Raw genomic sequence first — 23832 nt, forward strand, 5'->3', positions numbered from 1 at the left:
TATTTTTTGATCAGTCATGGAGCTTGAGCTCTGGGCCTGGGCACTGTCCTTGAGCTCTTCAGCTCAAGGTTAGCACTCTACCATTTGGGCCACAGCACCACTTCTGGTTTTCTGGTGGTTAATTGGAGATAAGAGGCTCACAGGACTTTGGTGCCTGGGCTGGCTTTGAACCTCCATCCTGAGATTTCAGCCTCCTGAGTAGCTAGGATTACAGGTGCGAGCCACCATTGCCTGGCAGCATTGTATTACTTTTATTGTAGCATATTATTAGTATTTTGTAGGATTGAATCCTTTTGCTGGGAATAGACAATATAGAATGGATTCCACTGTATGGATTCTGACCCTCCCTGTCTGACCTAGGTAGGGCTCAGACAGGCTGGAACCTCAGAAGCCAGGTTTTGGGTGGGGCTGGCTATACCCATATTGGATCTCTTACTTATGGTCCCTTTGTCTAGTTCCCCTTTCTGCTTGGTACTTATACACTTGTTCTACCTTTTTTTTGTGGGGGAGGCTTGGTGCGGCTTTGACTCTGGGTCTGGGTGCCCTGCTTGAGCTCTTCAGCTCTGTCCTACCCCTTCAGCCACACCGCCACTTCCGGTTTCCTAGTGGTTAATTGGAGATGAATCTTATGGACTTTTTAGTGCCCGGGCTGGCTTCAGACAGTGATCCTCAGATCTCAGCCTCCTGAGAAGCTAGCATTACAGGCAAGAGCCACCATGCCCGGCTCATTTTTTCTTTCCCTTCCTTCCTTCCTTCCTTCCTTCCTTTCTTCCTTCCTTCCTTTCCTTCCTTCCTTTCTTTTTCTTTCCTTTCTTCCGTCTTTTTTTTCTTTCTTTCTTACTTTCTTTCTTTCTTACTTTCCTTTCTTTCCTTTCTTTTCTTTCTTTCTTTCTTTCTTTCTTTCTTTCTTTCTTTCTTTCTTTCTTTCTTTCTTTCTTTCTTTCTTTCTTTCTTTCTTTCTTTCTTTCTTTCTTTCTTTCTTTCTTTGTTGTTACCTTTTCCTGCCATTCCCTTTCAAACTAGTTCTGTAGGACTGGGAGTGGAAGGGCTCTGCCTTAGACTGGGGCCCTATTTTCAAGTGTCAGAAGAATTGATAGGCACGTTTGGGTATGGAGGCAAGATTGGGGTGAGGCATCTAGCAGAACAGCTTGACCCTGGGCAAAAACAAGGCTTAAATACTGTCGTTTCCTGCCTTCAGCTCTTTGGACATACACATGGTGTGGTGTGTGGCAGGTCTGCGAGGCAGCTCTCTCTCGCAGTCTTGTTTTCCGTCCCTGTCCCCACCTCACGCCTTGCCCTGGCTTTGTGCAGTGGGTGTGTTACACCACAATATGGCGTGTCTGCTGCTCGGGTGTGAGGGAGTTCCATGTTCCATGTGTGGGGCCATGAGGACATGCTTGCATCGGGGCATGTCTACGATACACCCGGCCGCAGTGTGTGCTGAGTGTGTGTCTGGGTTGCGCGCAGCCCGCCCGGCTCCCGGGTGGGAACGGGCCCCGGCTATTGGGTCGCGTGGGTCGGGCTGTCCCACGGGCGCCGAGAGAACGCTGAGGGTCGCGTCGGTTGGCCCTGGGGATCGGCCGTCACAGGGCGGCTGGGAGCCAGCCCACCCCAGGGTTCGGCCACCCGCACTCGCGGAGAGGCCTGTGGGTAGAGGGAGGGAGAGCTGGTCCTCCAGCCAGAGCCTGATCCACCGGGGAGGAGCCAGGATGCAGAGGGCGCGATGCGGCTGCGTGGAGGCAACTACTAGCGAGTCAGGCAGGGGCTGGTTACCCGGCGGCGGCGGCGGCGGCGGCGGCCGGGATCGGAAGGGCGGGGCGCCGGCAGGAGGGCGCCGCCAGGAGGGCGCCGCCGCGTGAGGCTCGCACCGCGGAGGGGCGGGGCGGGGCCACGCGCTGGGAGGCGGGGCCTGCGCGGGCCGGACCGTGGGTCCAAGGCCCAGGGGCGGAGCGAAAGCCTGGAAGTTGAACTCTGAGCTGGGTCAGAAAAGAGGCGAGGGAGGGGGCCGAGGACCGGGCCTGTAAGGTACAGGCCTGAGGTAAGGCGTAAAAGGTGTGACCGGGTGTGTGCCTGGGAGGAACTCCAGGCCCCGGATGAAGAACGCGGCTGACGCTTCCAGACCCGGGCCTGGAAGACCGCGGAGACCAGGGCGGGCGGGGGGGGGGTGGCGGGCGGGGAAGTCGGGGAACCATGAACATGAGGCGGAGTTAGGGGCCGGACTGGGGCGAAGCTGAGGCTGGACTTGACACTTGGCCCAGAGCTCCATCAGGCTGAGGTTTAGGGTCGGACTCCACACCATAGAGTCCCGCGAAAGAACTGTGGTAAGACAATGTGGGTCAGGACGACCGTAACGGTTAAGAGGTGGACTGAGGAAAAACTGACTGTCTCTTGGGAGGACAGAGCCAGAGGTAAGGTGGGGCGGGCTGAAGACGGGGGCCTGGCTGGCGGCGGGCTAGAGGGCCTTAGGGCCCCGTGGAACCACAGGCGGGACCTTGTGCGCGCCAGGCGGGACTGGGGCCGGGCTGCCTGGCTGGAGCTGGGAGTGGGTTCTTGGGGGGCCGGGGCCGGGGGGACTAAAGATCTTATTAGTGCTCTGGAGAACTGGAGAAGCGGTAGGGAGAACAGGCTAGAGCCAGAGTTGCAACTCCTGGCTGCAGGACTGGTCTAGCTTCCTGTGGCCCATGGCCCACCTCGGGCCGGGGGGATGGAATGGCGGGTCCCATTGCCAGGGTGGGAAGGAGTCTGGGCGTTCCACGCGTGACATCACAATCGCCTCCAGGTGGGGCGGGGCCGCGAGGCATTTCCAAGGAGACAAAGGTGCATTGTCCCTTCCTAGCTCCCTTTCTTTCTCCCTTATTTTCTTTCCCCCCCCTTCCTTCTCCCCTCTCCCCTTCCTTCTGTTATTGCTCTGGTGCTGATTATCTGGGCCGCCAAGGCAAGCATCTTAGCCCGCAGAACCAGAAAGATTCTCTACAAATGACCACCACCTGTGAGTTTCGAGTTAGGCCTCTGTTCACAGATTAATGGCCCATCAAGTAATCAAGTAGTAGACCACAAGCTTCTCTCTTCTCTTCAACCTACTAGTGTTTTTTTTTTTTTGGCCCGTGATGGGGTTTGAACTCGGAGTCTGGGCACTGTCCCTGAGCCTCTCTGTGCTCAAGGCTAGCACTCTACCACTTGAGCCACAGCACTACTTCTGGCTTTTTCTGTGTATGTGGTGCTGAGGAATTGAATCCAGGGCTTCATGCATGCTAGGCAAGCACTCTACCACTAGGCTACATTCCCACCCCTAACTGCAGGAGCTCTGCACTGCTGCTTCAGTAGAAGCTCTCCTGTGTGGGACTAAAGAGCAGGTTGCTTTTCATTTGGTCCTTTCCCCCTTCTCCCCTACATTAAGAGCTGATGGGCATCACGGCTTGCTGGGATGTTAGTCAGTAGAAGATGAATAGCTTCTGACCATGCCAGAGGTGTCTCTTGCATGGTGACTGCAGAAAGCCAGGCCAGGGGGACTCAGAGCAGATTTTAAATCTGACGCGCACAGGCACACGCGCACACACACACACCTTTCAGGAATGACTGTAGGGTCCATGTGGCTTCTGGAAGGCTAGAGAGTCAAGATTAAGTAAAATCAGCACTGGAGCTCAAAGGCAAGTGTTGTAAAGAAGATACATCTGGAAGGACAGATTTTGGATAGAGAACTGACAGATTTGGCTATGGAGCTCATGACATAGTGTTTATTCATTGTGCATTTCCTAAGGTCTGCTAGAAACTCAGAAAAGTCTCTGCTGTCTAGTATGGTGTGTGTATGTTTACGTGTGATACTGGCATTTGAGCTCAGGGCCTTATGCTTGCATATCTTTGGACAGATCTACACATACACAAATGTCTTTTTTTTTTTTTTGCCAGTCCTGGGCTTGAGCTCAGGGCCTGAGCACTGTCCTTGGACTTTCTCAAGGCTAGAGCTCTACCACTTGAGCCTCAGCACCACTTCCAGCTTTTTTCTGTGTATGTGGTACCGAGGAATTTAACCTGGGTCTTCATGCATGGTAGGCAAGCATTCTACCATTTGGCCAAACTTCTGGCCCCACAAATGTCTTGTATATCTGTATATTTCTCTTGCTTGCTCTTTCTCTCTATATATAGATATACATATACCCTTTTTCTTTTTCTTTTTGTTTTGGTTGTGAAGGCAGGTCTTTTTGTTGCTCAGTTTGCTTGCTTTGCTGGGGCTCTACAACTTGAGCTGTGTTTCCAAAATGTCTTTTTGCTAGATTTATTTATTTATAAGTTATAAATAAATTTCTCAGGAGGCTGAGATAGGAGGATCAACAATCTGAGCTCAGGAATGGGATAGGGGTGTCATGGTTCCAGTTTTGAAGCATTTTTTTTTTTTTTTTTTTTGCCAGTCCTGGAGTTTGAACTCAGGGCTTGAGCACTGTCCTTGGACATTTCTTTTCTTTTCTTTTTTGCCAGTTCTAGGCTTGAGCTTAGGGCTTGAGCACTGTCCTTGGACTTTCTCAAGGCTAGAACTCTACCTCTTGAGCCTCAGCACCACTTCCGGCTTTTTTGTATGTATGTGGTACCGAGGAATCGAACCCCCGGGTCTTTGTGTATGCTAGGCAAGCACTTTACCACTAGGCCAAACTCCTGGACCCCTGGACACTTCTTTTTTTTTTCCTCAATGCTAGCACTCTGCCACTTGGGCCACAGAGGCACTACCGGCTTTTTCTGTGCATGTGATACCAAGGAATCAAACCCACAGCTTTGTGCATGTTGGAGTGGTGAGAGAAAGAAAAAGAAGTTAGTCAGAGCCAGGTGTAGGGATATAAGCTTGCAATCCCAAGATTCAGAAGTTTGAGGCAAGATTTGTGAGTTACAGGTCAACATAGGCAGTGAATTCAGTGTGTGTGCTGGGGGATCAATCTTCATGGAAGCCCAAGGAACATAGGAGATGAGAAGGGTTGACTACTGTAAAATTGAAGGCGGCTGTGGCTTTGGTTATTTTGATAAAAGTCCAGATGATTAATATATTTTGAGTGGCATAACTATAAAAAAGCAGTAGAATCTTAGAACTCAATAAAGCCAGGTCTTGGGGAGTTTGGCCTAGTGGTAGAGTGCTTGCCTAGCATTGCATGAAGACCGGTGTTCAATTCCTTGGCACCACATACATAGGAAAGTCAGAAATGGTGCTCAAGTGGTCGAGCGCTAGTGTTAAGAAAAGCCAAAGGACAGTGCTCAGGCCCTGAGTTCAAGCCCCAGGACTGGCAAAAAAAAAAAAAGCCAGATTTTGAACTTCTTTCACTGGCACCTAGTGGAGCTGTTCAAGGAATGAAAACTTGGAGTAGAAAAAGGGACTAATGGGGGCTGGGAATGTGGCTTAGTGGTATGGTGCTTGCCTAGCATGCATAAAGCCCTGGGTTTGATTCGTCGGTATCACATAAACAGAAAAGCCAGAAGTACTGCTCTAGCTCAATTGGTAGAGTACTAGCCCTGAGCAAAAAACAGCTCAGGGACAGTGCCCAGGCTCTGAGTTTAAGCCTCAGGACTGGCAGAAAAAGAAGAAAAAAAGAAAAGGGGGCTATGCAATAGAGGGGCAGAGGGAAAAAGTTGATAGACTATTTTATTTTTAAAGATGTTCACAGGGGCCAGGAGTTTGGCCTAGTGGTTAAAGTGCTTGCCTAGCATGCATGAAGACCCGGGTTCGATTGCTCGGTACCACATATATAGAAAAAAGCCGGAAGTGGTGCTGAGGCTCAAGTGGTAGAGTTCTAGCCTTGAGAAAGTCCAAGGACAGTGCTCAGGCCCGGAGCTCAAGCCCAGGACTGGCAAAAATAAGTAAATAAATAAATAAATAAAGATGTTCACAGTCTGTAAAGGGGGAAAAAGTAGTAAAAACAGAGAAGGTGACATCCTGTCTAGAACCTAGGGAGGCAGGCAAACTGCCTTCCTTATGCTGGAGATTTGATGCATGTAAGACGTGGGAACAAGTGATTGTGAAATTACCTACAGAACCAGATATTGGTGGCTCATGTCTGTAATTCTAGCTACTTAGGAGGTTGAGATCTGAGAGTTGTAGTTCAAAGCCAGCAGAAAGTACATGATACTTTTTTTCATTTTTTTCTTTTGGCCAGTCCTGGGGCTTGAACTCAGGGCCTGAGCACTGTCTTTGTGTTTTTTCCTCAAGGTTAGTGCTCTACTACTTGAGCCACAGCACCACTTCTGGCTTTTCTATGTATGTAGTACTGAGGAATCAAACCCTGGTCTTCATGCATGCTAGGCAAGCACTCTACCACTAGGCCAAACACCCATTTTTTGTTTTTGTTTTATTTTGGTTTGTTTTTCTTTGGTGCTGGTTTCAGGACTTGAACTCAGAGCTTGAGTGTTGTCCCTGAGTTCCTTTTGGTCAAGGTTAGTGCTCTACCACTTGAGTCACAGCACCACTTCAGTTTTCTGACTTAATTGGATATGAGTATCATAGATTTAGGCTGGGAATGTGGTTCAGTAGTAGAGTGCTTGCTTAGCAGGCATGAAACCCTGGGTTTGATTCCTCCGTACCACATTAAAAAAAAAAAAAAATGCCAGAAGTGGCACTATCGCTCAAGTGGTATGTATAGCACTAGATTTGAGCAAAAGAAGCTGAGGGAATCATGCCCAGGCCCTGAGTACAAGCCTTAGAACTGGCAAAAAGCAAAACAAACAACAAAAAGCCTCTCACAAACTTTCCTGTCTAGCCTGGCTTCAAACTGTGATCTTCAGATCCTCCTGAGTAGCTAGGGTCATGTGTGAGCTACCACCACCTCGCTCCTTGAGACACTTATTGCCAGTTAACTAGCAAAAAGCTAGAAGCAGTACTGAGGCTCAAAAGGCAGAGCCCTAACATTGAGCAAAATAGGTGAGGGATAGCACCCAGTCTCTGATTTCAAGCCTAGGAACTGGCAGACAGGCAGACAGACAGTCTCTCTCTCTCTTTCTCTCTCTCTCTCCCTCTCCTTCTCTCCCTCTCTCCCTCTCTCTCTGCAGAGAGGGATAGTAGCAAGATGTTGTAGAAAATGCTTGGAGTCATTCATTTAATGACCTTTGAATATTCTGCTGTGGAAGAATTGACCTAGGATCTATAGAAGGACAACTAAGTGCCAATCAAGACCTGATAAGGATCTTAAGTGTCCTGTGTGTGTGTGTGTGTGTGTGTGTGTGCGCGCGCGCGCGCATGTGTGCATGCCTTAGAATTTGAACTCAGGGCCTGGGCACTGTCCCTGGTAGGACTCTACCACCTGAGCCACCTCACTTCTGGCCTTTTGGTGGTGAACTGGACTTTCCTGCTCAGGCTGGCTTTGAATTGCCATCTTGAGATCTCAGCCTTCTAAGCAGCTGGGTTTATAGCCATGTTCCAGGGCCTGGCAAGCTTCTTTTTCCTATGTCCTTTCTCTAGCGCCACAAAAAGGGCGAATTGCACCCAGGGTCCCCTCTTGACTAGGCTCCACACTGCTGGGCCAAGTTCTGGTTTACCCCTCCCTAATCATCACCCCAGCTCCAAAAATACTCCTTCCAAGAAATCTCTAATCTCTGTCTTCCCCATCTTGTAGGTAGCTTTTCTTCTGTGCTTTCCTCCTCTCTGTGCATCACAATACTGTCATGAAGCTTCCCTACATCCTGCCTCTTCTCTTCCCAGTCTTAGCCTCTTGGGAAATGGGACTGCTTTTTAAAATCTATGCACTTTCAGCATATAGCTGGGCCCTGATGCCCAGAGCGTCTCGGGAAATATTTGGTGTCTGAATGGCATGGGGATGGGACTGTAGCTGTGCTACTCTGTATCCTCAGATATAAGCAGTTTACCCAGCTGGGAGAGCGGACCTCTGCTGGCTGGTGTGGATTCCAGCACAGACTTATCTTCCTTCTCTTCTGAAGGTGGGTCCAAGGGAACCTATGGCCTCCGGGACCTTACTTACCCTTCCCTTGGGAAAGGAGAAGGAAGGATGGGAGGGATTACTGACCATTCCCACCTTATCCCCTGCAAACGGCAGAACTGAGTCCTCCTGACCACCACGAAGAATAGTCACCACTCCACTTTGTGGATAAGGAGACAGAAGCTCAGACTAGAAATGCGCTCTGTCACCTAGCTAAAAAATGACAGAACCATGGGCTGATCCCAATTCTGGGCATATGTTAGTCTGCTGCTCTTTGTCCCATATCAGTAGCCAGGAAAACCAAGGAAGGGGTGATGTTCCAATGTCCTGCCACAGACACCTCCCTTATTTTCCCTTGGGATTGAGAGAGGGCAAGGAGGAAAAAAAAGGAGGTCACCAGATGGGTTAGGGGGATTGTGGGGAGGGGAGAGGTATGAGGGGAAAGGCTCAGATCCCCACCTCTGTCTCATCACCCAGGCGCTTTATGGCCACTTGGATGGTATGGATTAAAGCCTCATTAGAAGCCAGCATGAGGTGTCTGCAGTCCCATCCCTGAGAGCTCCATGGAGGAAGACTCAATTGCCATGACCTCTTAGGTCACTATAGTAGTCCACCCTGCAGGGCTGCTGTAGAACTTTCATTTCCTCCCACTGTGGAGACCAGGACAGGGAGAGGTTGCTGTTCTGTCCTCTGCTGGGTATTTGAGACCTCAGGCTCTTGGTCTGTGAGAGGCACATGGGGTCACCCCGTGGACACAATGGCTGAAGGATTGCCAGTGGTGGACTGGAGCTCTAGGCCGGGAGGTGAGGTGTGGGGCAACCTTGGAAAATTCCCAGAGATAAGTAAAAATGGGAGCCTTTTTTCACCTCCTGTTCCCCCTCCCCCATGCATACTTGCAATTTCTCCCTGGGAAAAGGGATGTGGAATGTGTGTTGCCTAATGGGGTGGAAGGACAGAATGGGATGGGCTGAGAAATGTGTGTTTCTAGGACGAAGGGAGTAAGGCAGAGGTGAATGAAGAGATCAGAGGTGAATGAAGAGGTCAGGGGAAGAATGAAACACTAATACATCAGGAGGAAGGAAGGGTTTTGGAGAAAGGAGGCAGATAAACCAGCAAGGAGGTTGCTACACAGAGACCAGGTCTCAGTCTCGGCACTCAGGTTTCCAAACCACTAACAGCCTTGGGGCTGGAGGGCATCAGAGGCCAGAGGATGGGAAATTAGATGGAGGCCTGTGCAGATCAGGTACTGGACCTGAGGCTGGAGCTGTGGACTCTTGGTTGCTGGTGTTCACCTTGTCTTGCCTGGAATGTTTTTTTTGTAGGTCATGGGGCTTGGACTTTGGGCCTGGGCACTGTCCCTGAGCTCTTCAGCTCAAGGCTAGTGTTCTACCACTTTGAGCCACAGTGCCTGTGCCAGTTTTCTGGTGGATAATTGGAGATAAGAGTCTCATAGACTTAAGTGCCTGGGCTGGCTATGAACCTTGCTCCTCAGATCTCAGCTTCTGGAGTAGCTAGGATTACAGGTGTGGGCCATGGGCGCCTGTCTGCCCAGCATCTTGTGGCAGTAGTTAAAATTTTGAGGAGTTTGTGAGAGCAGCAGCAGTTAGAGGAGGACTTAGGTTGGTGGGCTCCTGCAAAAGGGAAGGAAAGCAAGTGGCAGGGTGTACAGAACAGCCATGGGAATTTGAAAAGGCCTTCTGTGTGTCAGATACAGTGCCCTTTTTTATGGGGTCTACAGGTGCAGGCAGCTTCAGGCAGTGGTTAGGAGATAGGGCAGTAATGAAATGAAAGCTGGTAATACTACGACTGACAGAATAGGTTAGAGTGGTGGCAGGTGAGCCTTTAGACTGTGCTATGCTGTGCTGCCTGTGAGTGAGCCAGGTCTTTCGTCCTTTAGGTGAATACAAGGAAACTGACAGATGCTGCTGGAAACATAAGCCATGTGCTGGGCACATCATCCATCCCTTCCTGAACTATGGCCACCGCAACCTTCACCTCCACGCTGTCAACCACTGCAATTGTGACTCTAGGTGAGGGTTCCCTCTCCTTGGGGGACCCATGGCAGAGACAGGTCCAATCTTTTATCTGAGGTTTCCCTCTTCAGCTTCAGCCTGGCCCTGCAAGCTCAGGCCTAGCTTGTAAAGACTGCTGTGCTCCAAGAACAATGGGGAGGGTTTCTGGCAGCCAATTCTAGCAGCAGCCCACTGTCCCTCTGACTTCCCCCTCTGGGCCCCTGGGAGTCACAGAGGTGTGGAAGCCAGGCTGAGAGTTGGGTGTGTGGCAGGCGGAAAGACTGCTCAGAGAAGAAGACAAAGAGCAACTCCTCGGAACACATGGGTCCAACCTGCTCCAGAGACAGGGGCCCAACCTGCTATAAAGTCTTCCAGACCCCTTGCTTTGAGCTTATCCCAGACGAGGAGTGTGTGGAGCGGAGGTTCTGGTACAGCTGGTGAGTGTTGGCCAGATGGGGAGGGAGCTATAGGGAAAACTACCAATATTTTTTTGGTCAACTTTCTCATCTGCCCTTTCCTCCCAGGTGCAAAAGTTACAGGCCTGTCTCTGTGGCAGTAATCCACCATCCCATCCACCATGAGTGTAGGGCAGATGAAGAAGGGCAGGAGGAAGAAGAGGAAGAGGAAGAGGAGGAAGAGGAAGAGGAAGAGGAGGAAGAGAAGGAAGCAAGCCAGCTTCCCATCCCGATTCAGGTGGGACCCAGTGCACTGACCACTGACCAAGAAACCTGTACAGCAAATGGGTCCCCTGACTCAGCAGCCCCTATTACCATCTGGCGCTCCGAAAGCCCCACAGGGAAGGGCCAGGGCAGCAAGGTAATCAAGAAGGTAAAGAAAAAGGAAAAGGAGAAAGAGGAGGAGGAGGAGGCGGAGACGACTGTGGATGAAAAAGCAAAACTAAAGAAAAAAGCCAAGAAGGGCAAGTTAACTAAGAAGAAAAGTCCAGTGAAATCAGAGTCTTCACCTCCAGATTTGAGTCCAAGGGAGTTAACTAGAACGTCAGCAGAGTCCAGTCCAGAAAGCCGGGAAGAGCAGGAGAGTGAGGAGAGTTACCGGGGACAGGAGGAACCCTCCAGTGAGGACGTTGCAGAATCATCACCCAAGAAGAAAGAGAAGAACAATGCCGCCCAGGCCAAGAAAACTGGAACAAAGACCTCACCAGCCAGGAAAGTGTCCAAAAGGAAATCTCCCCCAGTGTCCAACCCCAATCTCAGTTGAGGCCAGGGCAACCAGAATGAATAAATGTCATCAAGCCTGTAGCTCACTGCTCCCATTGTTCTTTCCCTCCAATGGGGTGGCTACTGTGGCCGTACCCCCTTGGGTATCAGAGCTGAGCAAGGGGCTAGGGTCTGCAGAGCTTTTTTTTTGGGTGGGTCATAGGGCTTGAACTCTGGGTCTGGGTGCTACCCCTGGAGCCACAGCCCCACTTCCCATTTTCTAGTAATTGGAGGTAAGAGTCTCATGTTCTTTAGTGCCAGGGTAAGCTTTGAACCGCCATCCTCAGATTTCAGCCTCCTGAGTGGCTAGGATTACAGACATGAGCCACCATACCCGCTCTGTGCAGGGCTTCTTAAAGGGAAATCTAGTTTTCCCAGAAGTCCACAGGAAGTTAGGTGGGAGGGAAGGAGAGGGATAGGGCATTGTTTCTTGGTAATACCCTAGGGTGGAAGAGCATATCTGGCATGGGGTAGGCTTTTCTCTCATCTGGGAGTTTAGTATGTGAAATCCAAGGGCTGGAAATGTGGCTTAGTAGTAGAGGGCTTGCCAAGCATGCAAGAATGAAGCCCCAGGTTTGATTCCTCACTACCACATAAACAGAAAAAGCTAGATGTGGCGCTGTGGCTCAAGAGGTGGAGTGCTAGACTTGAGCAAAAGCCACTCAAACAATTCTAAGGCCCTGAGTTCAAGCCCCAGGACTGGGGTCGGGGAGGGGGGGAAGAAATCCACTTTTGGGATAGGCAACACTACACAGCGATAGTACCAATTTATGTTTTTTACCCACTGCCACTGGGCTTGATTTTCCCTTCATAAGTGGCCAAGGGGCCTTGTGGCACCACAAAGGACATGACCTTCCTATCCCTGGTATGGGTGTGGTCCTATTAGGATCATTGCAGACCTTCGTGCTGAAAGGTGCAAAATTGCGTTCCTGGCAGACCAGCCTCTTCCCAAACAGCCAGAAATACTGAAAGAAGAAAAGCAGCAGGGGGAGCTTACCAAGTCTGACAGCCTTTTCTGACTACAAATCTGTACAGCCCCAAGTAGAGCCCAGGGGGTCATTCTCCAGCACTGACTTACAAAAATGAAATGAAGCTCTTGTGAAGAATCATATAAGGGGCTGGTAAATGTGACCTAGTGGTAGGTAGAGACCTTGCCTAGCATGCACAAAGCGCTCTGGCACTACATACACATAAAAAAGACAGAAGTAAGCTGTAGTTCAAGTGGTAGAGCACTAGCCTTGAGAAATCCCAAGAACAGTGCCCAGGCTCTGAGTCCAAGCTCCAGGACTGGAAAAGGAAAAAAAAAAAATCAGGCACAACAGCTTAGAACAAAACAAGCTATAATAAGATTAGGTCCCAAGCCAGGAAAGGAGTAGGCAACTAGTTAACCGCCTTCCCTGCAAAATGTTAGCTCCTGTTTCTAGGCCTATGTTTGTGACAAAGCAGGTGAATGTGACATCTATGCTGGGGCAGAAATGCCAGTTACTAAGTGGTCAGGGACCAAAGCCCAGCTGGGAAAGAGAAAGAAGGGGTACAGAGGCTCAAGCTGAGAAACCTGAATATACACTGGGAGGGAAAGTGCTATGGCTGCTGTGCAGAACAGTAGCAGCCATTTGGGAGGTGCCAGGCTCTAGCTCAGCATTTCATACTGCCTTTATGATAGGACAGCCATGCTGACATAGGGTTGTAAGGGCTCAAATGAAGGGCATAGAGAAATCTGAATCTTTGCCCCTCTGGCAGACTGGGAGAGGAAGTTGGGAGCCCTGGAAGCAAACTGTTTTGAAGCCACTGGTGTAATGGTGCAGGTGGAGAGCTAGAAAGGCTGCCCTGAGTGCTCTGTAGAAACACTGTTTATTCAAATGACAGGCAGGAAGCGTGGCTGTGGCAGGTGGGGAAGGATGCCAGGCAGGGGCCGGGGATCAGCACTCTCCCGCATGTCCCCCACAGTCCTTTGACAGCCACCAAGGTGTTGCTATGAGGACCAGAAATACTTTCCCTCTTCTTCCTCCTGCCCCAAACTGAATAAATAGCATCCCTTCTCCCCCAAGGTCTGGGGGACATAAGAGCTGAGCTCAATGCCCCATGACAGCCAAAGTCAGGTGAGGGCAGAAGCTCAAAATGGCTTATCGGGACTAGAATACACATGGCTCCACAACTGGTTTCATCTCTTCCTCCCTGCCACATTTCTCTCCCAGCCTGGTCCCAAAACAGGTGGTCAGTGGAGAACTGCTGTTGGTATACACTGAGCTTAAGTTCACAAGGCTATCTACCCAGGCTGATCACCAAAGAGAACATCACTTCACGCCAATTTATGGACAGAAAAGGAGGGGCAGGGAGTGAGGCAGTGGATGGCCAAGCCTCTCAGGCTCAGAGGTGACCAGAGTCCAAGGAGCAGGGCCCCTACCGATCCATCTCATCCAGGAGTGGGGTCGCATCGCCAGCAATGGACATGGGGGTGCTTTCGATCATGGGGCTGGGGGAGGGTCGAGGTGTCAGCCGCTGCTTCTGTTTCCGTCGTTCTGCCTCCTTTTCCTGAAGCCACTGCTCTGCCATTTTCCCCCAATCGATGGCTGCATGGCTGTTGGACCTGGGAGGGAGAAAGGGCCTTTGAGGTCAGTACTCTGTGGGGCTCACTAGGCAGAAAGCCCATCCACCACTCACTGGTTAAATACATGCCTTTCTGGTGACTCCAGTGAGAAAGGAAACTTATACTTACACTGTTCTTCCAGTGTTCTTCTCAGTATCAGTACCCTGATACCCAGTCCTTTGAGATACTGGGTCTCATGAAACCATGTCTCTATTAACAGCTTGCCCGTACCACCCACCACCTGTACTTACTTTGGCTGCTGCTGCCGTTGTCGGGTGCTGGATGAAGGCTGGGGTTGAGCCTGGGCAGACTGTGGGGTGGTGCTGGCTTGGAGCTGGTGGTATTGAGGCGTGGTGATGGGCTGGCTTGGGGTTGTGTAGGAGTAGCTGGGAGTCATTAGTGGTGTGGCCACTGGCTGCTGGGCTGGCGTTGGGAATACCTGGAGAGAAGGAGAGAGAAGTGAGGATGGATTCTGGGCTTATTTGGCTCTGCCGAGTTTTTGCCAAGCACTGAAGGTGGATTCAATACAAGGCTTTCCATGTCCCCTACGATATAAGCAGCTGAGGGAGGGGTTTCTAGTGGCTTGAGAATTCCCAGGATTCCAAAGGAGATGGTGAAAGGATAGCCACCCCGGCCCATTTGCCCTGTTAAATGGACTGGGAAAAGTATCAGCTTAGCGATGGTTCTCAAGGCCAGGGCAGCCCTCTGCAATGTGCATAGGTATATGTAAGTATGTATGTCTGTGGATAAAAGATGCTTGTTTCCCCCATTCCTCCCAAGCCACATACATACATGATAGGCACTGCTGCCTCCTCCACTGCCACCATAGCCATATTGGCTGGAAGCCCACTGGGCTGGGGTGGCATTAGGGTTCTGTCCTTGGCCTGTCACAGCAGCAATGGCACTGAACATCTGCGAAGTCATGTTCTGGGGCAAGGCATTCACAGCTCGTGTCAGATCTGTAAATACACAGAAACAACATGGGCATGGCAGAGGTGAAAGTCCCTCTCTGTCTTCCCTGGTCCCAGGCCTGAGCACCCCACCTGCAAGGTTGATGTTGGCTGGAGTAGCATTGATGGAGGCAGGAGTCCGTGTCCTACTGCTACTACTGGGAGTGATGCCTGTAGGAAATGGGCATAATTAATTATATGACTTAAGAAACCTATTTCTGGCTTCCTAATTCAGGGGCAAATGGAGAGACTTGGGTGGGTGGAAGGAAGAGGAGAAGCTGCATAGACCACAGAACCACTCTGCTGTAATGACAGCCTCTTCTCTAGCCAGCAATCAATGCGTCAGGATGCACATGCCCCTCCCACCACAACCCAGAAGTCAGGGAAGATAACTTGCCTGGTACAGGGTCCTGGTAGTGATCTTTAAACCACCTGAAGAGCCCATTCACAGTTGGGAAGATCTGGCCCCGGTACCTGAATCCTTCAGGGGTTACTGTTACGTATTCTATCCTGAAATTTCAGAAAGAAATAGCCCTCAGATACTGCTGGGCCCAGTTGTGAGATAGCAACCAGAACAGATGTCTACCATGTGTAGTAGCCACGCTGAGTGCTAAGGAAAAGAAGAGGTGACAGGACCTATGTGAAGGGCAGCTGCATAGCCAAGGCCAACATATCAGGGGCCTCTGTTTGCCATGTACAGGCTGCCAAAGGGAGGCTTGCTGGAGGCTGTACCACCATGTAGGCTACAGTGAAGGCAGCCCCCAGCTTGCTGAACTATTCCTCATGGATGTTTCCAGGCCCTATACAATCCTGACTTCCATCCTCTAGAAGAATACTGGAGAGTCTGGAAAGGCTTCACAAAAAGGAGCATCACAGTGGCTTAGGAGTAGAGTGCTTGCCTCGCATGCATGAAGCCCTGGGATTCGATTCCTCGGTATCATATAAACAGAGCTGGCAGATTCCTCGGTATCATATAAACAGAGCTGGCAGTGATGCTGTGGCTCAACAGGCAGAGTGCTAGCCTTGTGCCGAAGCAGCTCAGGGACAGTGCCCAGGCCCTGAGTTCAAGCCCCAGGACTGGCAAAAAAAAAAGTGACATCCTAAGTGTGCCCAAGATAGGGCAGGGCCTAGAATATAGCTCTCTTATTATTTGGCCTGTGAGCCTGCTAAAAAATCTAGGCAGTGCAATGCATGTGGACAGGCCTAAGAACAGAAATACGTACATGCTTTTGGCCTAGGACTATGGGGATAATAGGCTAGGGCCAAGGCAGAGAAGGCTGGAATGACCAGCATGTACAAAAGATACAAGAAAGCAAGCCTAAGAAATTTGACACTTGTTCTGTTTCAGGACAAACTATAGGGATGCAGATAAAGGAGTATCTCAGAAAAGCCAACCTGCCAGGCACACACACTGCACACTGGACATAGGAGAAATGCTCCTTACAGGGCACACAACCTAGCACAGTATCAGTGAACACCATGAGGACCAAGCAGGTAGCAGAAAGGAGAGACTGTGTCCAGTCTTGTCAATCAGTAAGGAATGCCTCAGAAAGGGAGATGAGGGAAGAGAATTCTTTTTGTTGTTGTTGTTGATAGTAGAACTTGAACTCAGGGCCTGGGTACTGAGCTCTTCAGCTCAAAGCTACCAAACTACCCCTTGAGCCACAGGCCTACTTCTGGATCTCCCCCCCTCCCTCTCTCTTGCCAGTCCAGGGACTGAACTCAGAGCTTGAACACTGTCCTTGGGCTTTCCTTAAGGTGACTGCTCTACCACTTGAGCCACAGCACCAGTTCTGGCTTTTCTATACACGTGGTACCAAGGAATTGAACCTGGGTGTTTGTGTATGCTAGGCAAGCACTCTATAACTAGGCCAAACTCCTGCCCCCTACCACTTCTGGTTTTCTGATGATTAATTGGAGATAAGAGTCTCATAGACTTCTTAGGGCCCACGCTGGCTTTGAGCCATTATTCTCAGATCTCAGCTAGGATGACAGGCATGAGCCAATGCACACATGGTAAGAATTCTTATTTCTTGAACTCAGGCTTGGTACTGTCTCAGAGACTTTTGCTAAAGGGTAGACCTCTATCACTATCGTCACAGCTCCACTGCTGGATTTCTGTTGGTTAATTAGAGATAAGAATATCATGAACTTGCTGAGTGAGGTGACTCTCATCTGTAATCCTAGCTACTCAGGAGTCTGAGATCCAAGGATCCAGGTTCAAAGCCAGTCTGGGCACTAAAGACCTTGAGACTCTTCAATTAACCACTAGAAAATAAGAAATGGGGCTATGGCTCCAAGGGTAGGGCAGTAGCCTTAAGCTAAAGAGGTCAGGGACAAGGCCCAGGCCCAGTGTTTGAGCCCCATGACTGACAAAAAAAATAAAAAAATAAAATAAAAATAAATCAACGACTTTCCTGCTTGAGCTCTAAAACAGCTAGGTAATAAACTCTTACTAGTCTAATAAGCATGAGCTACTGGCCATGCCCCCTTAGAACTCTTTCATGCAAATTCACTTTTCTTTTTTTCTTTCATTTTTTGTGGGTCATGGGGCTTGAACTCGGCCTAGGTGCTGTCCCTGAACTCTTTAGCTCAAGTCTACCTTCCCTACCCCTTGGCTTGGGTGTTGTCCCTGAGCTCTTCAGCTCAAGGCTATGGCCCTACCCCTGAGCCAAGCCTCACTTCCATTTTCTAGAAGCTAATTGGAAATAAGAGTCTCAGGTCCTTTTGTGCCCAGGCAGGCTTTGAACCTAGATCCTCAGATCTCAGCTTCCTGACTAGCTAGGATTACAGGCATGAGCCACTGCACCTGGCCAAATTTATTTTTCTTAGGTGAATTTTCACCTTTTGCTCTAAATCATCACTCCTTTTCCCTTCTCCAACCTCAGTTCTGAACAAGTCAATGAGGAAAGGCGGGCTGAAGCAGAGCAGGATGTTCCAACCTTGCCATGGACCTAGCAGCAGCAGCCACCTCTCAACACCAATGCTCACCTGGGTTTACCCCGGGGCTGGTATCCCAGGAGGAACTTGCCAGGCAGATCCTTGCAGGCACAGATGAAATAAGGGATGAAGGTGGGCTTCTCCTTCTTAGTTTTGATGAGCAGCTCCTCTAATTTCTGGGGGTAGAATGAGGGAGAGAGGTTGGGAGAACAAGCTTGGTAGGATACATAGTATCTGGCACATACTCATGTACACCTGCTTGACCACCTGAGCGTCCAACACCGAAGGGAAAGATCCAGCTTTAGAAGCCTGGAAGATAAGCTCTTGGCTTACCTTGCGGTCCCCCCCACTGCAGTCTTGGTAATACTTGTGATTTAGGAGGTCCCGGGCAAAGGATGCCATGGGCTGAACATAACGAGCAACAATTTCATCCAAGTCTTCAAATTCCTGCAGGAAGAAGGTGAAGCCCCACGTTATATCCAGAGCTAAAACACCTGGTATTTCCTCAAATCTACTCCCTGAGAAACCTTGGCAGGGTTGGGCCAGGAGGTTAAGCTTTCCCAACCCTGTGAAGCCTCACTCCTTCAATTTATCCATTGGCTTGAGTCATACCCAGACAAAACTGGTTTATGAAGCCCAGTCTTAAGTCCTAACTCCCCTGATATTTGGGAATAGGAGGGAACTTTACCAGATTTCATTGAGCACAGGCAAAAAACTTGCTATGTGTGTTTGTATACATTTACTTTTCAGCTTCCTCTATAGTCTACTTTAAAAACTGATGTACAGGAAGCAACATACATAAAACTGATGACATCCCACAAACCACCTTCTGCTTTTACTTTTATTTTTTGCCAGTCCTGGGCTGGCACCATTTCTGGCTTTTTTTTTCTATGTATGTGGTACCGAGGAATCGAACCCAGGTTTTTGTGCATGCTAGGGAAGAACTCTACCGCCTGCTTTTATTTTTTAAAACTTTTAATTTGGGCCAGGAGTTTGGCCTAGTGGTAGAGTACTTGCCTAGCATGCATGAAGACCTGGGTTCGATTCCTTGGTACCACATGCATAGAAAAAAAAAAAAGCTGGAAGTGGTGCTGAGGCTCAAGTGGTAGGGCTCTAGCCTTGAGAAAGTCCAAGGACAGTGAGCTCAAGCCCAGGACTGGCAAAAACAAAAACAAAAACTTTTAATTGATTTATTTTTGCCAGCCTGCTTTTATTTTTTAAGATCTTATTTATTTATTTATTTATTTTTGCCAGTCCTGGAGTTTGAACCAGCACCTGAGCACTATCCTTGGGCTTTCTCAAAGCTAGAGTTCTACCACTTGAGCCACAGCACCACTTCCAGCTTTTTCTGTGTAATGAGGAATTGAACCCAGGTCTTCATGCATGCTAGGCAAGTACTCTACCACTAGGTCAAACTCCCAGCCTCTGTTTTTATTTTTATTTGTTGCCTGTCCTAGGGCTTGAACTTGGGACCTGGAAGCTGTTGTGAGCTCCTTTTTCTCAAGGCTAGAACTCTACCATTTGAGCCACAAAGCCACTTCCAGCTTTTTTTGTGATCAATTGGAGATAAGAGTCTCCAGGGTTGACTTCAACCACAATCCTCAGACCTCATCCTCTGGAGTAGCTAGGATTATAGGCACAAGTCACTGGTGCCTGGCTTACCTTCTTTACTTGTTGCTGTTGGATGTGGGGCATGAATGCCCCAATGTCCTCAAGCTCTTTTGCTTAAGATTAGCACATTATTGCTTTGGGCCAGAGCTCCACTTTTGGTTTTGTGGTGGTTACCTGGAATTATGTTTCTAATGGACTTTCCTGCCCTGGCTGGCTTTGAATCATGATCCTCAGATCTCAGCCACCGAAACAGCTAGGATTATGGGTGTGACCCACTAGTGCCCGGACCCACCTCCTATTTTATTAACACTGCATAATTAAAATGAATATGAAACATCTGAGATATTAATGTCAAATAAAATTAACCTCCCATGGCTTTTGGAACCAGGAGTAGGGCTGGGTAGGTGATCAGGTACAACTCTTACCTCACTGTTGATCCACAAAGTGGCTCCCAGGCTGAAGGCATTTTCCTTGCCTTCTTCTCGTACATCTACATGTTGGTAGATGCCGTCACTGACTTTCCATGTCACTGTCAGGTGGTTCTCACCCTTGCTGCTTGGTCGGATAATGACATCCCCCTGGTCCATAGTCTCCATCATTTTTTCTGCTTGTTTGAAATTGATGTTATGGAAGGATGGGTGTGCAATCACTCGCTTAATGTATGCTGAGGGCAAGAGAAGACAGATGAGATGATAGGCTAGGAGCTAACAGCAACAGTACAGGTTGGCTCACCTATGATGGGTTTCTAGGGCTCTTTTGTGCTGTTTGGGTCTGATGTGAATAATGTGTCCCTAGCATCCTTGAGACAGTAAGGCTTTAGTAGTCATATGACTTAGTAACAAAATGAGACTCAAGAGATTCTGGGTTTTAGTTCTATATGTACATCATTTCTTTTTGTAACAACTTTGAGCCTCAGCATCTTGAAGCCGAGTAGCTATTCTAACTGGGACACCAATATCCATGTATCCTCTGGCCTGAATGCTGCAGCATGAAAGCTACCAAGATCTTCAGGCTTATAAGAGTGGTGAGAGGTCTACTCACTAGTCCGCTGTTGCTTCCGTTTCATATCTTCTTCCTGCTTATGATCTGCTGCTTCGGCATCAAAGTCATAGTAGGTGTCCTTGGGTAGTTTCCACTCATTGTTCCTGTCCATGAGGTCAGAGGTGCGGCAGGTCAGGTCTGCACTGAACTTCTCAATGTCAATCTTCATGATGCGGCAGTGAACAGTCATTCCCACCTAGATCCACAGAATATGTGAGCTGGAAGGGACAAAGATGATCTAGCCCAATGCCCTATTTTACATAGGAGAACACCACAATCCAGGCAGACAGGTAAGGCTTGCTTAAATCTAGCAAATTCTGAATGGCAGATTATGAATCTGGAGATGAGTCTGGTGTGCAGAAGAATATGGGCCAGGTCTTTACCCTATGCCTCTCAATTCTTGGTAGGGAAAATAACAGGCCTGTGGAATTTCCCTCATCATTGACACTCTTCCCTTTTTCCAGAAAGTTTCCTGCTTACTGTTTCCATGCATGATCCAAAGCTGGCTTCCCTCTTTGGAGTGAAAACAAATTAACAGCCCTTTCTGTACTTTATTGAACTTGAGACCTTATAAATATTGGCTAAAGCCAGCCACTCTGCATGGTTGTTCTCCTGTTGAGAATTTCTTCATTAGGGATTTCTTTCCCAAGCCCTTCTAAGTCCACAATCCTCCCATGTTCATACCATTTAGAACCAAAAAACTGGCAGATCAAATCCCAGCATGCTATTGACTAGATGATCCTCAAAAGGCACTGAGATTTCTCTGAGAAAAGAAGATATTCCCTTCTCATCATATTGTGGGATTAGAGACAACATACATCAATGCCAAGTGCCAGTGTCTAGTGGGCACATAGTAACTGGCTTCCATGGCTAGAGAATAGTAGGACAGTGTTAAGAGATTTATAGCCAAGCTCCAGGAAGAAACCATTTGAAAGTTCCTTCTGTGTGTCTCAGGTCTGCTGTGGAAGCCCAGAGGTGCCTTGTTCATGGGCTGCGCTACACATCCTTTTAAATCTCTTAAAGCAGCACTACTTGGCATGAGAGAACAGGCAGAGCCTTTCTTTTTGCACCATGTGATACTGGACCTTGCTTCCTGCTCTTTGCTGAAACCTCAGCTTCCCACACAGGAAGCGAGCCCTCTCTCAAAGGGCTGGCAGCTGGCAGAAATTGCTTTACAAAGGCAGTAGACAAAAGCTGCTACTCATTCAGATGCTTTTCTCAGCTTCTTCCAGCTACTCATAAACCTGCTGCCAAGATCTCTCCACCAGCAGCCACTGGGAACAGAGCCTAACGTCTGGTAGAGCTGGCACAAATTTAGAAAACCCACTTAGGGTGGCTAGAAACTGCACAACCAAGTCATTTACATACCTTCACTCGTTCCTCTGGTCGTTTGACCACTTTGTCACTGAGGAATTTAGTGGGGATGAAGCCAGTAACACCATTGTCCAGTCGTGTTTTGACACCGATAGCCTGGCCAGGGCATGAACCACTATCAAAGTGGTTCCAGACCTGAAGAAAGACATGAGGAAAGGAAGTCGATCATTAACATTCTAGAGATCACAAGTTCAAAAAAGAATGGTCAGGGCTGTAGAAACTTATTTTACCATTGATTCTTGGCATTAGTCTGAAAACCTGACTCAGCCACCACCAAGAGAGAACTTGACCACCCACAGTGTTCCCTGACTCATAGTTGATGCATGGCACCAGATTATTCTTCCATGCTTAATTAATCTATATCCTTTAGTTCCAACTGAGGCCCTTTTTGTTTTTTCTGCCTTAGTAAGTATTAAGAGGTATCTATGTCAGTCTTCTCAGGATAACCTACTACAGTGGGACGAGATATCCCTTGGCTATCTCAGATCTTGAACAAACTGTATCAGATCCTTTTACTGGTTAAAGCTGATAAACTCTTTTACAATCTGCCTAATAAGGTGGCTTCAATGGCTTCTCACCATCAGAAAGGCAGATGCCGTCTAGAAAGAGTAGAGAAAAAACAACAGAGAATTGTATACACCTTCTAATAAGTGCATGCCCTCATTTCCTCATTTTAAGGGTCAGGGTGACGCCACATGAACAAAAAGCAACATTTAGGTAAACTCTCAGTGGCATAGGGAAGGACTTCGTTAAGCCTGCATGTAATCTATTCTCCCTTCTCTGTGTACTTGATTCTTTCTAGCTCACCAGAGCATTCAAAGAAAAGATGAGGACATTGCTGTACCTACCTCACTTAGTTCAGGAAAATTGTCCTGCTGGCAGAAGGGGCATTGCCACAGCCCTGTCTCATCATTGCGGATGGCTTGGTCATAGCTCTCACCCTGTGGGCGCCTGTGAGCAATGCCCGTGACATTGCAGATGATGAGTTTTCCTTGAGGAAAGGAGAGGATGAATAGACAACAGGGAATGGAGAGGTGACATGTTCTTACCAATTCAGTAATGACAAAACTTCGCAATCTGCATCTCCACTGACATTTTTCATATCTTTCAGAAAGGAGATTTTCCCGATTGGCTGACAGGGGACCATGAGACCCAGAAGAATCATTAAACTAAGAATCACTCAACTGAGATCCCAACGTAAGCTAGAAGTACAACTTGAATTCAATTCTGATTTCCACACTAGGGTCTACATTTTCTTGTTTGTTAGTGGTAGTCCTGGACTTCAAAACTTACCAATATAGAAAGTCTCTGGTGTTTCTTTGGTTAGCATATTGAAGATTTCTTCTGTATTGGGAGAGCGATAGGTTGTCCGGAGGTCCTTGTAACGACAACTCAGCTCTGCTCGGATGTCATAAAGAGTGATGTGTTTGTCACCATAGCCCTGGGGGACGAAGACCATTAGGAAAATCCTTCAAACTATTCTCTAACCTGCTCTTTGCTGAAGCCTCATATTAGATTTCAATGAAAGGGGGTCAAATGGCTCTTGTCTGGGCCTCTCTTCTTTTCCTTCAGTATTTATTAATAGTAGATGGGGTATGGCTCAGGTGATAAAGCATATACTTAGTAATCCTAAAGCTTTTAAGCTTCGATTTCAATATGGAAAAAGGAAAAAAGAATTTTTTCTTTTTTTTTTTTTTTTCTGCCAGTCCTGGGCTTGGGCTCAGGGCCTGAGCACTGTCCTTGGACTTTCTCAAGGTTAGAGCTCTACCACTTGAGCCTCAGCATCATTTCTGGCTTTTTTCTATGTATGTGGTACCGAGGAATCGAACCCGGGTCTTCATGCATGTTAGGCAAGCACTCTACCACTACACCAAAAAAGAATTTTTACTAAAGGAAAATTTCCTCTTCTTTTCTTTCTTTCTTTCTTTCTGGCATTAGAGTTTGAACTCAGGGCTTGTGTTTGCTAGGCAAGTACTCTACCATTTGAATCTACCCAGCCCTTGATTACTTTATTATTCAGGTAGAGTCCTGTGATTTTTGCCTGAGGCCAGCCAAAGATTCTCCTACTCATTTCCTGTTTGGCTGGGATGCCAGGTACCTATGCTATCATGCCTGATCTACTGGTTCAAACAGGATCTTGTTTCACCATGCCCGACTTTTTCTTCCTTGTGATACTGGGGTTTGAACTCAAAAGAT

At 48.5% G+C, this 23832-nt stretch overlaps 2 protein-coding genes across 9 annotated transcripts in view; one reads left to right on the forward strand and one right to left on the reverse strand.

Annotated features, from left to right (window-relative positions):
• The first annotated feature begins 1631 nt into the window (after positions 1-1631).
• On the forward strand, positions 1632-11175 carry Proca1 (protein interacting with cyclin A1). Of its 8 annotated transcripts, none has more exons than XM_090350595.1 (5): positions 1632-1739; positions 7819-7905; positions 9802-9934; positions 10189-10353; positions 10441-11175. In XM_090350595.1, exons 1-5 carry the CDS (start codon positions 1724-1726, stop codon positions 11132-11134), a joined length of 1095 nt encoding a protein of 364 aa, XP_090206721.1. In that variant the 5' UTR covers positions 1632-1723; the 3' UTR covers positions 11135-11175. The 8 variants fall into 8 exon arrangements, with proteins under 8 accessions (XP_090206721.1, XP_090206725.1, XP_090206720.1 ...); XM_090350599.1 differs by having other exon boundaries at positions 1654-1758; XM_090350594.1 differs by lacking the exon at positions 1632-1739 and adding an exon at positions 2181-2408.
• Positions 11176-13427: 2252 nt separating this feature from the next.
• The window catches only part of Supt6h (SPT6 homolog, histone chaperone and transcription elongation factor), a 36857-nt gene continuing 26452 nt past the window's right edge, over positions 13428-23832 (reverse strand). The window contains exons 26-37 of the mRNA XM_090350601.1: positions 22930-23077; positions 22485-22627; positions 21631-21771; positions 20263-20458; positions 19647-19885; positions 17944-18057; positions 17662-17786; positions 15068-15180; positions 14764-14841; positions 14513-14679; positions 13972-14159; positions 13428-13720 (exon numbers count right to left, since the gene is read on the reverse strand). Coding sequence (XP_090206727.1) covers positions 13534-13720; positions 13972-14159; positions 14513-14679; positions 14764-14841; positions 15068-15180; positions 17662-17786; positions 17944-18057; positions 19647-19885; positions 20263-20458; positions 21631-21771; positions 22485-22627; positions 22930-23077 — 1839 coding nt within the window. The 3' untranslated portion in view covers positions 13428-13533. The remainder of the gene's footprint in view (positions 13721-13971; positions 14160-14512; positions 14680-14763; positions 14842-15067; positions 15181-17661; positions 17787-17943; positions 18058-19646; positions 19886-20262; positions 20459-21630; positions 21772-22484; positions 22628-22929; positions 23078-23832) is intronic.

Source organism: Megascapheus bottae, chromosome 17, assembly GCF_031878675.1.
Source record: "Megascapheus bottae isolate mThoBot1 chromosome 17, mThoBot2.hap1, whole genome shotgun sequence".
Lineage (NCBI taxonomy): Eukaryota > Metazoa > Chordata > Mammalia > Rodentia > Geomyidae > Megascapheus > Megascapheus bottae.

What these genes read in the sequence shown, in the direction of transcription:
- Proca1 (XM_090350592.1), top strand. Translation starts at nt 2,682, where the DNA reads ATGGCCCACCTCGGGCCGGGGGGATGGAATGGCGGGTCCCATTGCCAG. An exon ending in GCATTTCCAAGGAGACAAAG is followed by an intron (nt 2,818 to 7,818) that starts GTGCATTGTCCC and finishes CTGTATCCTCAG; the next exon opens with ATATAAGCAGTTTACCCAGC. An exon ending in CGGAGGTTCTGGTACAGCTG is followed by an intron (nt 10,354 to 10,440) that starts GTGAGTGTTGGC and finishes CTTTCCTCCCAG; the next exon opens with GTGCAAAAGTTACAGGCCTG.